Source organism: Onychostruthus taczanowskii, unplaced genomic scaffold (assembly GCF_017590055.1).
Source record: "Onychostruthus taczanowskii isolate IOZ18803 unplaced genomic scaffold, ASM1759005v1 scaffold52, whole genome shotgun sequence".
Taxonomy (NCBI): domain Eukaryota; kingdom Metazoa; phylum Chordata; class Aves; order Passeriformes; family Passeridae; genus Onychostruthus; species Onychostruthus taczanowskii.
This window is the reverse complement of record NW_024502791.1, coordinates 657,973-675,070: the sequence shown is the minus strand read 5'-3', so window position 1 is coordinate 675,070 and position 17,098 is coordinate 657,973. Positions and strand designations below refer to the sequence as shown.

The window sequence follows — 17,098 nt, the reverse complement described above, 5'->3', positions numbered from 1 at the left end:
GTCCCGCCCTGACGTCACGGCGCTCCCGCACCGCCGTCTGACAGCCTCCGCCGGGCGCGGGTGCGGTGCGGGCAGGCAGGCAGAGCGCGCTGTGCGCGGCTCGGCTCGGCTCGGCTCGGCTCGGCTCGGCTCGGCTCCGCTCCGCTCCGCTCCGCTCCGCTCCGCTCCGCTCCGCTCGCTGCTGCGCGCTGCCCTCGCCATGTCAGTGGCCGGGCTGAAGAAGCAGTTCCACAAAGCCACGCAGGTACCGAGCCCTCTCCCCGCGCGTGGAGCGCGCTCGGCTGCGGCCGGCGTGTGCGTGGGCATGCAGGGGTGTGCGCGGGTCTCCGATCGAGTGAGTGCAGGGTGAGAGGGGGTTTGCGCGGATGCTCTGCCCGGTCGTGCGTGATGAGTGAGCGTGAGAGGGGCCGCGTGTGTGGCCGGGTGTGCGCGGTGCGCGCATGGATGTACGCGAATGTGCACGGAGGGTGGTGTGTCTGCAGGGGTGTCCAAATGCGGAGGGCCGGGGCTTGCCGGGCCGCCGCGCCTCCCCGCACTCGCTCCGGCCGCGTTGCGGCAGCGGGCAGGGGCTCCCGGGCTGCGGGAGTCGCTCCTGGGCTGCCCTGACCTCCGCGCTGGGAGCCGCGGGGCAGCTGCTGCAGCAAATGCCCGCCGCGGGCTCGGACCTTCCCTGCCGAGGTCTGTGCGCCGTGTTTCCATAGGCGTTGTTTGTTTTAGCCTGACTTTGGGAAACCAGCAGTAAACATGACCTTTTTGTTTCGTGGGTCTAGACCACAGCTGAAATCCGAGTAATGATGTGGTTCTGTTGCTTTAGGCATGGTGTGATATTGCAGGAAGGTCAGGGTGAGTGTTTCACCAGTAGCTGAGTTGTTTCATGATACAAAATCTGTGTTTTACAGTCTGCAAGGCTACAATTTCTGACTTAGTCTGCTTTAGAGCTAAATCTAAAATGGTTTCATAGAAGTCAGAGGAATTGATTTAGATCTAGAGAGCTGACACCAAGACCCGTGCAGTGTGGGTGGGGATTTTTTGTGTTTTGGGTTTTTTTTTTTTTTTTTTTTTTTGGGCGGGGGGGGGTTGGTGTTTTTAGGGTCTTTTGTTTGTTATTGTCTGTTTTTGTGTTGTTTCGTTTGTTTGTTTTAAATTTTGTTTTGTTTGTGACTAAATACAAAAACTCCATTTATTTCCTATTGCTTGCCATTGCAGGCATCTTCAGCTACTGGTCTTGGTCACAGCAAGCAATCTGTAGATCCAGGCACACAAGATACATTCAGCTGTTTGACTTTCAACACCCATGTATTTCCCCTTCTCATGCATCTCATCTCTTGAGCACTGTGGGGAAATAGTCCCTTTAAAAATTATCCTTAATCCAAATATTTGTCCACATTCTGATTTTCCATACCTTGTAGTTACACCACTACACATTATAACTCTGAATGCAATGGTTTTACACCAAATCCTGCATGGGTGTGCAAAAGCATTGAATAACACTGTGTCTCACCTTTCATGCCTCATTGTGCTGCATCATGGGTAAAATAAGCTTTGCAAGAGAAAGCATAAGCTTTTGTACTCAAAACAGATGGCATAAGGAGCAGGTAAGGGTGCCTGAGCCTATCCAGCAGTGTCCATCTGCTGCTGCTTACTTTGTTGTTTCTTCCCCTGCTGCCTGTGGTGCTATGAGCAGCCTAGGAATCATCATTACAGCAATGAGTTCTGGTACTGAAAATAAGAATTTCAGTGTATGTGCTGTCCATGCTTTAAGAAGCAGGCAAGATGAGGTTCACTTTTTAGTACTAGAAATCTCAGTTCTCCATTTTTGTAAGCTAATGAGAATGCATCTGCAACAGCAGAGGTAAACGTCTTTTATTGAGGGAGCATGGTGCGAAAGGTCTGTGCATGCTGTTTTGTCCTTCAGATGACACTCACACTAATTGTCTGCACTACTGTCATTTAGAAGGAAGGAAGAGTTTTAGCTGTCTGGAACAAAAATATTTAAGTCTCTGATGCCAGATTTAGCAGCCTGACATCTGATAACCCAGGGTTTTTTGGCCCCAGCCTTGACTTTTACAGTTTGTTTTCACGCAGGCCATGAAGACACATTTATGTATGTATGAGAATGACTCACAAGTATGTTGAAGAGTGATCTGCTTATTGGCTTGTGTGCATTATGAGTGAGAAATCCGTAACATAGTTGTGCTGACCTTGCTCCAGGAATAAACCTTTTGACTAGCGGTTAAACACCAGGTGAAATACAGATTGACATTGCTGGCATGAATGGAGCTTTCCAGATAGACCAGAAAAACAGGAAGCTTTTAAAAATTCTAAATTATTGATTTGGTTCTTATTCATGTTTATTTATATGGTGCTGTTTTAATAGAGTCCTAAGTCATATCAAGAGCACATCTGGATTGTTTTATACAATGTAAACATTTTATTTAATTTCATTTATTGTTTTCTGACTTGTGAAATGTCAAGCTAACCTGCATGAAGTACTGCCAGTTTAGCAGCTGTGCTGAAGAACTTAATGCCTGTCAACTTTCATGGACTAACTGCAACAGCAATGAGACATTGAAGAGCAGGAGGATACTTTGCACCTTCTGGAATGAGTCGAGTGTTCACCCTTTTGCCTTTCAGAAAAACTAATGGGTTTACCTCTGTGCAGCAGATAAATAAAGTTTAGAGAAATCTTCCTGAGTTTGTAAAAGCAGGATGAGTCTGGAAGTCCTGACATTAATACAGGATTGCATTAATACAGATGTTCAACTGACCAGTGTGGAGCAGCTTAGGTTGTTAATTTACTTCTAATATCCACAGAGTACCTAAGAAGGAGAAATAACCCCATTTGAATGTTAACATGCTGCTGCAGATCTATCGTACATCCTGAAGCTAGGAAGATCTAAAGTGTGTTTTTCCAGAAATGGGCAGCAAACTGCTGTGCCACCAAATGGTCCCTTTTTCTTTAGACATGCAGACTCCTTTCCCAGTAGTGTTATGCCAGTGTGACCAGCAGAATATTGCTTCCTCCAGGTTTATGTACAGTAATAAAACTACCACAATCACTTTGGGTGATACAGATTTGACTGACTGGGGCATTTAAACAGAGTTGCTTTAAAATAGCGTGAGCATTGTTTCCACATGACTGCATTCATTGCATAATATGGCTCTTGTGAGGCATAGTCAAAAGTAAGCTTTCAGAAAGTAATAATTTCATAGGGAAAGAGATTAACGAAATTTCTGGGAGTGGCTACACTTGATGTTCCATTTGAAACAACTGAATAAATGTGGCTGACATTTAAATAGCTGTATGAATGTGGTGATTTGAACCAAAAGCCTGTAGTATGTTTTATTTTCTACCAATGTATTCTGCTTTCATTATTAAGTTTGTCTCAACACCAAGACCAAATTAACCAGTTTATACAGCTCTGTAGAGAAAAATGTTTGAAAGAAACATCTGAAGAACATCTGAAGAAATTACTTCCACTCCACTCGTGATTGTCAGTAGCTTGTTAGATGCCGTTACTTTAGGTAGAAAGTACTATGCTACTGTCTTTAACAAGGTAACCTGTGAATGGCACAGTAAGAGAATGACTCTGCTGGTTAATAACAAGCAAATGAGCACTGCTGCCTAGCTATGCTGTTGTCCAAAAAATTCTGTGGTCTTCCTAGGGATTCTGTGCTAATTCAGAGCTTGTCCACACAGGTTCCCATGTGAAAAAGAGAATATTGGGATTCATCTGCCAGAATGCTTTTTTAATTCCTTAGTCAGAAGTATGTAAAATGTTTTTCTCTGTAATGTATGACACAGTCCACTTACTAAACAAACTGCAGCTAACCAGTTTTTACTGTTCTCTGTTGATATCAATATTTTCCTTAATCTCTAGCACACTGTATATTCATAACATGTTCCTGTTTGTCTTCAGTGTTGTATGGGAGCTGTGTTTGCTTTTCCAGTGATAGGACATCACCTGTCTTTTCCAGCAGACTGTGGTTGAAGCTGGACTCAAAGTGGGTCTGCTTTTCTCCTTTCATGTTTCCTCACATGTAAAGGTACTTGAGGGAGTTGGTCCAGAAAGCTGGGCAGTGTTCTATTTTTCTTAATGCAAATGCTGTGCTGTGTGTTGCTTTTGTGGAACTTAATGATCTTCCTTCTCATGGGGTGTGGAAACTTGTGAGCAGTCTGAGGAAGGCGGGAGGAGAGTAAGTTGCTGTGTGGTGTAGCTCTGAGGATAGAGCCCAAACAGGCTGCTAGAAACCTCTGCCTGAGAGGCATGCACCACTGGCAGTCTGTTGGTTTCTCTCAGTGTCGAGCACTACCTTTTGAGATCAAGGAAAGAGAGCAAAATTTTGATCAGGAAATAAAGACTGTTTTTAGAAAACAATACTTAGATGCAGAGGGGATTATTTCCACAGCAGGTAGGGAAATTCCTTCTGTGTGTGCACTCTAGCTGATTGCCAGATACATTATTCACATTTGGCATCATTCCCATGCGTCCTTTTATTGATATTACATAATTGAAAGGGTGAAAAATTGACTTTAATCTAAATTGCTCTTTAGTTGGATACTGTGTAACCCTTTTGAGTTGTTGATGGCTTAAACAGTCTGCACCAGTTTTAAACCCTGTTTCTAAATCTAATTGGAGGAACTGCTGCTTTTTGTACTAAAAAGATCATGGCTTTTTTTTTTTTTTTTTTTTTTTTTTTTTAGGATTTCTCAAACATCTATCACTGTAGTAACTTTCCAGCTTACAGATACACTTTCCATTTTTATATATGTATATAAAAGTTTGTGCACTAAATGACACCCATCTCTAAGTTTCTCCCAGTGATGTGAATACTCATGGATACTGTGTTCAAAACACAGCATGCACCAGATTTTTGTTTCATATCTTGACTTCCATCTTAACTGGAATTATTACATAGCAAGGAAGAACTGGATACTCTTGGTCACTCATGCAAAACTGTCTTTGAGTTTTAAATGTGTCCTCATGACTAGCATACTGATAGCATGCTGCATAAAAGTGCTGGAGCAGCATAACCAATTTTAATTGAAGAAGATTTTGTAGAGGTTACTGTGCAGAAAATTCTGTGCTTTTATGTAGCTCCTAATTGCAAGTGGAAGGGAGGTGCTGAGTTGGTCTGATGTATTTCTTGAAGGAATGGAGGCTTGAGGAGCTTGAACATTGACTCTCATGACCTAGTAGTATACCACTGAAGTCTTTGGCTTTTAAAAGCTAAAAAGGAGGGATGGAGTTGAAAATCTGCTTTGTGGGCCCCACAGAGCTGCAGCCACTCTGTGAGTACATGTGAAGAGAAACTGTACGGACAGCATTTAGTGGGAAGTGCCCTGATGAAGCAGACTCATGGTCCTCTTACCAGTGAAAGTCTGTAGTATGTTCAGGGACAGCCAAAACATCCTCCAAACCTCTTATCTTAGAACTAAAATGTCTTCCTTCTGCTGTTTTCCAGAAACTTCTGTGACTCTGATTCTTTTCTCAGGCAGTGGCCCCTGATGGACTATGGTGGTGCTTATCCTTTCTTAAGGATATGTAGATAATCAGATGAAAGAAAACTGAGCTACAGTGTGGTATTATTGCAATGATGTTTGCCACAGCACAATTACCTTGCTTTCAATGCTTATCTAATCCTGCACTTAATCTTGGAGACAAAATAGTAGTGTTTTTATAATCTGAGGTTATAGCACATCACAGGAATCCATCCAATTTGTCATAGAAGTGCTAGGAGTTAAAATGAATTATTTTTTTCCTCCCAAAGTGGTCAAAAAAGAGAGAAATTGCTATTTACTGTGCTTACATTTTTCATAACATTTCCCTTTATGGAAGCTCTACAGACCTGCATGGTAGAAAATTGAAAATTAGAGGTGGTTGTTTGAAGTTCAGCATATTTTCAGTTTGTCTGTAGATGGAAATCACTGTGATGGACCTGTACAGAATGATTTGTGGGTATGTAGTTGCACTTGATGTAATAGTGATGATGTTCTTGTGTCTGTGACGGAGGACATATCTTTATAAATAAACATATTTCAATTTTTTTTTTTATTCTGTAGACTGAAATTGGACTGACGTAGTTGTTACAGCATCATACGGTTCACACTGAGTGCAGGAGTTTACGCTCACCTTCTTTGCCTGTCATCATTTCTCCACAGAAAGGGAGTGTTATTTGATCCCAGCAAAGGTGCTGCTGAGGCAGCAGCAGTATAACCTTGTGGCTTGGTGTGATGCCAGAGGACCTTCTGAAAGAACAAGAAATTCAACCACTCATTTAGCTATTGCACTTCTTACTGGAGGAGGGCTGGAGAACTGAATGCATATCTATTTCAGAGTAGATAGGTGCCACTAGCTGGGATCCTTGTCAGCATTTATGTGATTTTCATCAGGCTGTGTTTTGGTCTTGTGTTCCTTGGATTTGTTATCACTGTCAAAAGGGGTTGCTATGCTGAATCCTTTGTAAGCAGAAATTCTAAAATATAGAAAAAATACTGGCTTTCCCTGCCTTTTCCTTCACAATTCTATGGCAGCAGAACACTTCACACTGGTAAAATGTTTATATTCCCCTCTGCCTCCATCATATTTTTTGTGGATTTCAGTTTGATGTTTTTAATAACTTGTGTTATTTATACATCAATTGTTAGTCTTTTTCATTGCCTAATTTCCAGTTTCTTTTGACTGCAAAAGGTTTTTACATGTGAAAAGAGTTTATCTGAACATTTTGATACTGAACTTGTTTTTCACCTTTGGGTTATGAAATTCAGTGGCTGTTGTACAGAAACACCAGAGATGCTGTTTGTCTTTCAATTTAAAGTGCCATTAAGCACTAGATATCACTTTTGTTCTGTGTCTTTGGAAAAGAGTGCAACTACAGGTAAACAGGGTGGAAGGAGAACAAGTTTCATTAGAAATAAAAACTGGGGGTATTTTTCCTCTAGAAAGAAATTTTTCCTGCAAATGTTCACTTAGTCTTTTATGACTTTCAGTAGACTAACACGATTTGCTCTTTTAAGCAACACTTAGACAGATATTATTGCTGAGTTCTTTTCCAATCTGTACACTTTTCAGCTTTAAGGTCTGTGCCAGAAATTCCTTTTCATGCAAAATCAATCTAGATGCAGAAAACCAATTAATAATTCATAAGGTATAAATGTCAAAAATAAATGGTGTTTGCCATTCCAGATGAGTCACTTAGAGCTTGTCTGCCTTGGAAAGTTATGGTGTCATAATCTAAGGGCTGAATTGGAAATGCTGCAATTTTACAAGTATAACTCTGCAATGGATGGGTTTCTTTTTGCATGTAGAAGAACAGCTTTTCAACTTAACTGGTTATTTTTTTTGAAAAGGGAGTTGAGGGCATCAGACTAAGACGTATCCTTCCACTGCACAGAACTGGCTAAGGCATTAAAGGTGACCAGCTAGTGTATTTTTCTCTACTAATTCACCATATTATTTTTTTCCCTCTGGAAATGTTATTTTTGTCATCCAAACACAGTTAGCTAAAACTGTTGGTTGCTTCATCCCATTTCTTGCACTGGTCAGGAATGGATGGAATTTGGTTTTATTTTCTAGTGTCATGAAAGGAATTAAGAACTTTTAAAACAGACCTGAGGCATGAAGAATGTTCCAACCAAATGCAAACATTTTTAGGAATCAAAATGTTTGAATGTGAAAATGTTCCTTGATGTGCAGAATAACCACGAGTCCATATTTACTGGCTAGACTCCATCATCCAAGGAGCCTTTCCCTAGTATTAAAAAATGGAAGTTTGTCTTTCAGGAGGAGTGGTTGGATCTTGTGTTATTATTTGCAGTCTAGATTTGGGTTTTAAATATGCACATAGTATTCTGGCAGGGAATCTTCCTTTCTCACAAAATTGCTGAAAAATATTGCCAAATATTTCAGCAAATTCACCACTGTCAGAAGTGGATATGACTGTGCAAGTAGGAAACACAATATACCTTTCTTCTAGATTGCCACAACTATAAATAGGTAAAATATGAATTTTTGAAGCATGGGAAGGTGTAATTACCTTAGGTGAATTGTAAAAGCTTCGGTAAATCATATAAATCTTTAGCTTTTCAATGCAGAAAAGTATTTTTTCCTCTATTAGAATCTTTCTGTTTTGTTTCACCTATGTAACCTGCTGCAAAAAAAGGCATATAGGAACCAAAGTTAAGCTTTGCATGGTAGGAATGGGATTTTCTTGCTAGAGAGAATAAGAGCCAAAAATATATAAAACATCAAAATGCATAAAATATCAAAAGATTAAAAAATTTTGTTTTGTTTCATAATATTGTCATTCAAAATCTGTAAGTCAGGGTGATTTTGGACCTGTAACTTTTAAAAGGCCTGAACTGGCATGTTTTTGGAAGGCTGCACTTTTATGGCCAAGAATCTGTAACACTTGAAATAGAATAACAAAAGTTCTACAGCTTCTGGAAAGTATCCTGGTTTTTTATTCAACAGTAGACTTGGGCAGGAGTAAAATACTAGAAAGGAAGATGAGTGAGGATGAAAGACTGGAGAGGTCCACAACAGGGAACCTTGAATACTGAGCAGAGGTAAACTGTCTGCTCTGGTGTGTATGGGTGGGTGACTGGCTAGAGGGAGAAGGAATGGCAGACATTCGTGAAGGAAGCTAGCACTTGGTGTTTCCTGCTTCATTAGCCTGCCAGTTCCTGATCTGGACACAGTGATAATGTGTCTTGTTCCAGCCCAGGAGCAAAGACAACTGTTCCCAAAACACATATATTTTAAGTATCACCAATGGGTTGATGAGGTCAGCATGAATTTAATGGTGTCCGTCAGTATAGGTGGAATCTAATGTGATTAACAAGGGAGAAAGCCAACATTGTTTCTAAGATGACAACCCCAGCTGTTGCAGATTTCCTGTCTCACAGGGAGAAAGAATAAGGAAAAGGCAATAATACTCCTATGCTGGTCTGATTTCAGGATAGTCTTCTAACAAGACCTGCTGGTCAGCCACTGAAAAAGAAGCTTTCCATGACTTAGTGCTTTTTTCTTTTCCTAGGGAGAGTTTGCTGTTCTGAGTAGACTGACAGAGCCTATTTTGTGTGTGGAAAGTTTCCCCCGCGCTGGCTGCCAAAGGTTCTGCTAGGTTTTGATCAGCCAAGTCCCTGCATCAAATCGGTGACTCATTCAAGCGGTCCGGTGAAGCTCAAAACCCTCCCAGGCAGAAGCTGAGCTCTGGGCTAGTGTGTTCCTGGCGCTGCCTGCAGTGCCGTGCTGGGCTGGGGCCCGAGGTGCTCTCAGTGACTCAAAGTACCCAGCCGGGCTGCAAAGGCAGAATGCGGTAACACGTACTGGCTATGCAGATGTATAGCTTTTTGGGATGAAAGGCAAGATTGTCCCAGTGTGTCCTTCTTCTCCATAACCATAAGGAGGGGGCAGACCCTTGTACTTTAACATGAGAAAGCATTGCTGCAGACTTTTGAGATGAGTTTCAGTGTGTCTGCAGAAAGGGAGCTATCCTTCTGCTCTGTGCTGTTCAGTGCATGTCTTAAGTAACTAAACCAAATATGATCTCGTTTGTCAGAAGAACATAAGTCTGTGGACATGTGGGCAGTTTGTGGCCCTTGAGGTCTCGAGAGTCTCGAGGGCAGGAGCTGGGGCTTGGCTGTCTTGTTTCTTGATGCACAGCCTGAATGTATGAGCCAAGAAAGGAGACGAGCATGCTTGGGATGAGCTTCTGACTGGGGTTTGCTGGTTCCACTACAGAATGTATTCTAATAATAAAAATAAGTTCCTGAGATAGAAACAAGTTGAAGTGTGGATGGACTTCTATTTGAAAATATCTGCCAGACTATAAGAGAAAATTTATGTCATGCCCAAGGGCTGACCTTACACTTTTTTCTTTTGGGCTGATAGGATAATTGCTGATTTACCCCTCTTATCTTAAGAACAAGACCACTTCTCAAATTATGTATTAAAAACAGCTATATGAGATTTCTATCAACTTTTTTTAAAATGCAGGCAGTCTTCCTGAGCAGATTTGAAAGCTTCTCTAGAGACATGCAGACATGGTGCTGTTATATCCTGCTCCTTGTAAAAGACTCTCTCTTTCTTTTCTTCCACAGCACATTGGAGCAAGAGAGATTTGAAAGTTTAATGAAGCTGCAATAAAACAGCCTATTTTAGTTCCATATTTTTCTCATTTCTGTTTGCAGATTAACTGCATGTGTGCTCAGGGGAACTTCTTGATCTACAAACAGATTGACTGCTGTAGACTTTTTTTTCCCCCTGATTTCCTCCTGATATTTCTTTAAAACCTTTGGAAAGTATTGTTACAGTAAATTGCACTTCCTTTAAATGCTGTATTAATTTTCTTGCGGTAAAATTAAAGTTGAGAAGGTAAATTAAGCAGCTGAGGGAGAAGCTATGGGTATCAAATGAGCTGTTTGTTAAAGAATAAAGACCAGATCAGGAATATAAGTGACAGCCTTGTGGATGGCTGAGCCAGAAGGCTCAGGGATAGAAATTTAGGGCTCTTAGAAGGCCTTTGAAGCATGTGATGGAACAGTTAGCAGAGAGCTACAGTAAGTGGGGAGAGTGGGATCAGGTGTTGTCTTTGTATTCTGTGTTTTAGCAATTTTATTAGCACTACACTGAGGACTTAGAAGAGAATGTGAATTTTTTTCCCTCTATTCTCTATTACAATGTCATGAATGTAGTCATGATGCCACAGCACACCATGGCTGTATCACTATCAGAAGTCATCAGATGCCTGGTATGTCCCTTGGAAGGGAATGGGTTTGTCGTTATAGGTTTAAGATGTTAAATATTGAGGGTTTAGAATAATTAATAAGCATGGATGTGATAATGCCAGCTTGCTCCTTAGTATTCCCAGGTGAGAGATGAGACTGCTTTAAAATGCTGTTGCCCTGTTTTTGCTTTTGGTCTTGCCTTTGAGGTTACTTCCTATACATTGAAGAAGAAAGTAGTAGTAATTTCTGGTGCCTGTGCTAAGCTACAGGGAAGACTTGAGAGAAAGGTGTAGGAATTCTGTCCTATCATATCACAGAGGAACCTAAGTCTGACAGAAAATTCCAGGGAAGAGTGGAAGTGGCAGGGGGAAAAGATAAATTAAAGTATGTTTACAGGTACTTGGTTTCCTGCCACAACCCGCCTTTGCCAACAAGAAAAGCTCTGCAGTGCCCTCTTCTGCAACCATCCCTTTTCTCACATCTCTGCTGCAAAGTGACCAGGAGGACATAAAAAGTGACTTTTTGCTCTTTTTCTGTGCAATCCTTCGCTATCTGAGGAATTTCTGGTAGGGTTTGTGGGCCTAGTTTCCTCTGCAGCAGGTCAGGGTGATCAAGGGGCTGAGACTTAAGCAATTAATTTATTGTTTCTATTACTGTGAGTCCTTGGCTCTACTGAAATAATGTATTTGGTTAGCAGGCTGGAAAGGTTGGGTTTTGTTTTGATACTTTATTTGTTTTTAAACAGCAAGAGTCCTGGCATTAACTGTTGCTCTAAATTATAAAACAATGTAGTGTAGCTCTTAATTCTTTAATGTAATATTTTAAAAGGTATATAAATCAGTTAAGGAAAGCAGAAAGCGTTTATGTATTATCACAAGTTTTGCAAGCAAGCAATGCATTATAAAGATTTATAATGCAAGAATTTTCCCAGTATTTTCCCAGTATTTTGTTTCCAAAGGAGACTTTATACAAATGTACAAAGGAGGTGACCTTGTTCTTAGTATGAGACATTCACTAATGCATGTGGTATATGCCTTTACTCAGCAGCAAGAAAACATTCTGCAGACTAAGTTCTGCTGATCTGGGTGGCTTTGCTCATTTATCTTAAGCATTCAGAAATAATTTTTAACCAAGATTTTTAAAATTATTGTTATTAATAACAGTGGTTTAGCAGAATATAATCCCAAACATTAAGGAGACGTTACAGAATCCAGGTGTTTTAAAATTAGTAATGCAAGAGCAAAACTTAGTCTTATGGTTATAAGACTTAAGAGTTTTGAGGGGGGAAACAACACATTACAGCAGACAAATGACAGGCACTGCACAGAACCATCAGTAATTCCTCTGAGCCATTTTGTCTTCTTAAAGTTTACCTCCTTTGAGAGCTGTTCCAGTTTAAAATGTGTTCCAGGTCTTTGACAGTGTGTGATTGTGCCCCTCCCGCTTGCTTTCTTTCAGGCAGAGTGATGTAGCAGCTGACCTGAACTTCTGAGGCAGTGTCTATATTGGAAAGTCACACAGTGCAAATAGCTTGTGAAAATTGCAGGAAATATTCCAGTTCCAGACGGGTTTTTCTATATCATGTGAATATTTAGGGTTTTTTTCAGACAGCTTTGAAGAGCTCTCTGTTCAGCTGATGGGTTGACTTGAGTTTTAAATTTAGCAAATTGATTGTCTACTACTAACTTCCTTTGCAAGCAAGGGGATAGGTAGATGCAAGAAGAAAAGTAACTTCATCTACACAGAAAAGAAATCATGTGAATTTATGGACCAAGAGGGCTGTAATAATTAACAGAAGTGGCAGGGCCGGTTTCTTTATCTTCATCTCATTTTAGAGAATTAGATTGTATTTCCTGAGGCACAGAAAACATGGGACTTTAAAGAGACCAGGATGGAACTCCTGAAACACTCCCTGTGATCTCTGGTGGTCTTGGTAGCGCTGCTGATTGCCATCTAGGAGTGTCATCTTCAGGAAATCTGTGGTACTGAATACCCTGCTGCAGCACTGATTGTTCACATCTCCAGGTTTGATCTGGTGGGGAACAGCTTCTGTGCTCCATTGTGAGTATGATGTCTGCCGTAGTTGGCCTTCACTAAGAAGTGAAGGATCCTTAACCACTTTCTTTCTGCACCCAGACATAAGCTAGGCAGTAGACAGTTGTTGTAACCAAGGGATATGCACTGGCAGTGCAAGCTTTGCTCAGAATTCCTCTCCCTGCTTTGCATCGCTTTTGTCTTGCCAGTGTGCAAAAGTTGTGACAGTGGAAAAGTAGATGTAAACTCATGAGGAAACTGTGAATTCATGATCTCTGGGTATGCCAAAGAGGGTAGCTATTGTAAATGTGGCCCTGAAGGCAAATGTCTGTTTAGTCTGCTTTTTTTCCTTTGTATTTCTTTGTATTTTCTGATCTGAGCCATTGCTCTCATGCAGCCAGAACCCAATGACTAGAGTGGTATATGATCTTGACTGATGCTGGTCTTGCTGAAGATACATGCTGTGTAGTTCTGATTTGCTAATTTAACCCAGTGTGCAGTGCTAGTGATTAATGTACTGCCATACCTGTCTATTGTCAGTGGTTTGAAATACATTGTTTTAAAACCTCACTTTGCAGACAAAGATAGCCCTGTGATTTCTCCTTGACATGAAAACTTTGGTTTTCCTGTTGATCAGGTATCAGTGGGACTGGAAGATGTGATGAATTTAATCTACACTCAACAGGTGAAGCTCATTGTAGAAACTGAAATATTTTAGGTGAGTGTGGGAGGACCCTGGATTCTGCATCCCTCTGAAGAGTCAAGAATATGGTAAGCCTCCTGGCTTCTGGAGGCTTTCCAAATACTTCCAGTAAAGCAATGCACTTCATCAGAGCCATGAGCCATGAATTTTGATCACCTTCAAATTCTTTATTTGCACCTCAACTTTTTTTTTGGTGCGTGGTAGGAGAAAGATGTATATTTGTGTTACTTTTAAGGTCTTTTATTTAATTTCTTTGAAGAGTTGAAGATTTCAATGAAGAGAGTGTATTTGGAAAAGTAAATTTTCAGCACTGATAATGAATTGATCATAATTCATCATCTTTTTTAATTTGGGCTGTTCAGCTACACTTCCCGAAGTTCACACAAAAGCCTGATAAATTGTAATAAATACTATTTCTCATTATGGTATTTATTTGCTAGTATATATGGGTGAGAGCCATTCTATATTTAAATGGTTAGTGTACCCCCTGTTTAATCATAGTGTTGCTCATGTCATTATGTATCTGTCAGGTTCTGTGGAGTCATTGTGATCTCTGCACTCTTGCTTGGTAGGGGCATGTGCATGGCAAAACTTCCAAGGCTGAATGGACTTTTGAAGTTTTCAGAAAGCTCTTTCTGTTACAGAGAGCAGTCATGTAAAGTGGATAGTCTGGCTTTTTTCCCTTTAAATCTTCCTAAGGCAAATGTCATCGTTGGTGTACTTTACTGTCATGCTGCGGAAAGAATGCTTATCTGTACTTATGCAAATAGCCTTTGTGAGAGCTCTGTTCCTTCTGTTTACTTGTGTTTCTAGGGCTGTTACAACTTCTCTTCCCATAAGACCTAATGACATCACTAAGTGGTGTTACAAGTGATCTTCATCTTTCAACATGAACTAATCAGTAACACAGAATTATCTAGGGAGTAGACCACAACCTGAATAATCTGTATGGTATTTTTTTGGTGGATTGTTCAACAGAGTTGCGTGCAGCAAGGTCCAAGATAGTCTGTCTAAATAACAGCACAGAGGTTGCTTTACCCTCAGACTCCTATAGCTGATGCTGCAAGTAACTATAAAGATTGGTGTATCCCATGGGAATCATGCATAAACACCCTGCCCTCTACCTGTGTCCTCGCTGCTATGAGGACAAACTAGATGGTGGCAGGCACTTTCTTCATACACTTCCTTCAGACTGAACATATATATATATACACACACACACTAACATGGTATGCACAGTTTGATATTTTGATTTCTTGAGTGACATCATGAAAAGTAGCTGTCCCCCTGAGACTAACCCAGCTCTGTGTGTGTTCAGATGTCTTAGTATTTGTCTGCTTCTGGGGTGATGTGTGTGTGGCAATTGCTCTTCCTCTCTTCTGGTCCTTACCCTCTCTCAGGCACTGTGAAGCTCTTAGGAGGCATATAAATACATTACTTTTAATTGCTTTTTTACAGTACAAATGTATTTGGGTTTATAGTATTTCTTCTGCCCATATAACCTGAATTTTTCCTGCTAATTTCATGTATTCATTCTCTGTGGAAAGACCTGTGAGTCAGTCTTTGTTTTTCTGCATTTGGAGATGAATTTGAAATTCTTGAATCCAATTAGATTCTCCCTGTAGACATGCAAGCATTTTTCATTTCATGTTCTTCTGCTTTACTTGTCCTTGTGGAACTAGCAGTGAAATTATTATGAAGCATCCCTATTCACATATCTCTATATGATTATGTATCAACCATTAGGGATGTGAATGTAATACTTGGACAAAGGAGATAGGTAATTTTCATATTATTTATTAACAGCATAGGAGATATTTAGCTATGGACACCCTACCCCTGGTAATCTGAAGTTCCTCTTCAGGCGATGAAGTGGTATGTCAGAGAAAATGACTAGCTGTTGTTACCATCTGACCCGAGCAGAATACCTGAAAATGGTGCATCCATTGTATATATGTGTACTGCAAACATAAACAAAAGGGAAGATGTGGATACTAGTAGAAGAGGGATCATCAAGCTTTTTGTAGCAATCTTAAGCTTAAGCATTCAAATTGAGGGATGAAAGTGCCTTCTGAAGTGATAATTAATATTTTATGGTTTATATCCAAGTAGAAAATCATGGTAGTTTAATGAGGCAAGCAGTACTATTTTTACATATGTGGTATAATCAGCTGTGAACATTTAAAAATCTTGATGTGGGCCATTATGATACTTAGAGGCTGAATTAAATGCATGATTTAAAAAAATATACACCAGACTGAGTTTGCATTGTTCTTGATTTGAAACTTTGTGTGTTCATGATTCCAAACCTTTCAGGAAGTGTGGGAGCTCAACGTTTAGTTTAAAACTCCATGATGTAGATATTTTCAGGTAAATTGTTTGCCTCCAAGTTCTGAAGCTTTTATGAAAACAGTACATAAAATTGCAGGATTTCAAAGTCTAAAAATCACAGACAATCAAAGTGAATTCCTCCACAGACTAAGTGTAATATATGGCCTTTTTTTCCCCAGTGTTGGCATTGGGATAATGACCTTCCCAATAAGTGACATCAGCTGCTGTTTGTAAGTCTTTCTCTGGAGATCTTTCACCCCCTTGGTCACCTTCCTCTGGACATGCTCCTTGAACTGAGCTCCCAGAACTGCACACAGAGCTTCAGGTGAGGCTACACCAGCACAAAGAGGGACAATAATTTCTCTTGCCCAGCTGGCAGTACTGTGCCTGATGGACCCCAGAACACCCCAGTTGCCTTCCTGGCTGGCAGAACACTGCTGGCTCATATTCAACTTGCCATCAATCCAAACTCCCTCTTGTTTTTCCATGAGGCTGCTTTCCAGGCTCTTGTCCCCCAGTTTTACATGTAACTTGGATTATCCCATCACAGGCAGACAATCCACTGCTTGCACTCGTTCAATTTCATGCAGCTGAAGATTGCCCACCTCTCTGGTTTTATCCATATCTCTCTGTAAGGCCTCTCCACTCTGAGGAAGTTCACAGCTTTTCCTGTTTTGGCAACATCAGCCGAGTACTTAACATATTTTCAATTTCTGTGTCCAGGTAATTTAAAATAAAAACATCAAAGATCACTGGCCCTAAAAGTGAGACCCATGAAGCCCGCTGGTGACTGTCTGCCAGCCTGATGTGACGTGATTTACTACCCATCAGTCAATTTCTCACCCAGCATGTTATAGACTTTCTGAGCTGTGTGCTGGGCATTTTGTCCAACAGGCTACTGTGAGAGACAGTATATTAATCATGCATATTAAAGTTTTCATTAAATGTTGTACACCACATCCTCTCCATTATATAACATGTTTTAACTATTTATATTCACAACAGAGAGTGAAATTCTTTCGCCAGTTCTTAAGACTGTTGAATAAAGTTCTCTTGAGTCTTTTATAAAGTTTGCATTAAATCTCACCTCTTCTATTTCTACACTGTGAATTGTTTTCCTATGTCTAACACTACAGAGGTGACTCACCTGTGCTGGGTGATATCTTGACCCCAATGAAGTAGTTTTATAAAAACAAAAGTATTGCATTTTTTTTCTGCACTGAGAGACAGACAGCTGCAGATGCTCTGCCTGTAGGGTGTTGTTTAGTTACAGAGGGAAAGAGAGGCTCTAGCAAACA

General features: G+C 40.6%; 1 protein-coding gene across 1 annotated transcript in view; it reads left to right on the top strand.

Annotated features, from left to right (window-relative positions):
• Positions 1 to 84: 84 nt before the first annotated feature.
• Positions 85 to 17,098, top strand: part of SH3GL2 (SH3 domain containing GRB2 like 2, endophilin A1) — an 88,322-nt gene continuing 71,308 nt past the window's right edge. The window contains exon 1 of the mRNA XM_041416530.1: positions 85 to 244. Within this exon, the coding sequence (XP_041272464.1) occupies positions 200 to 244 (45 nt within the window). The 5' untranslated portion in view covers positions 85 to 199. The remainder of the gene's footprint in view (positions 245 to 17,098) is intronic.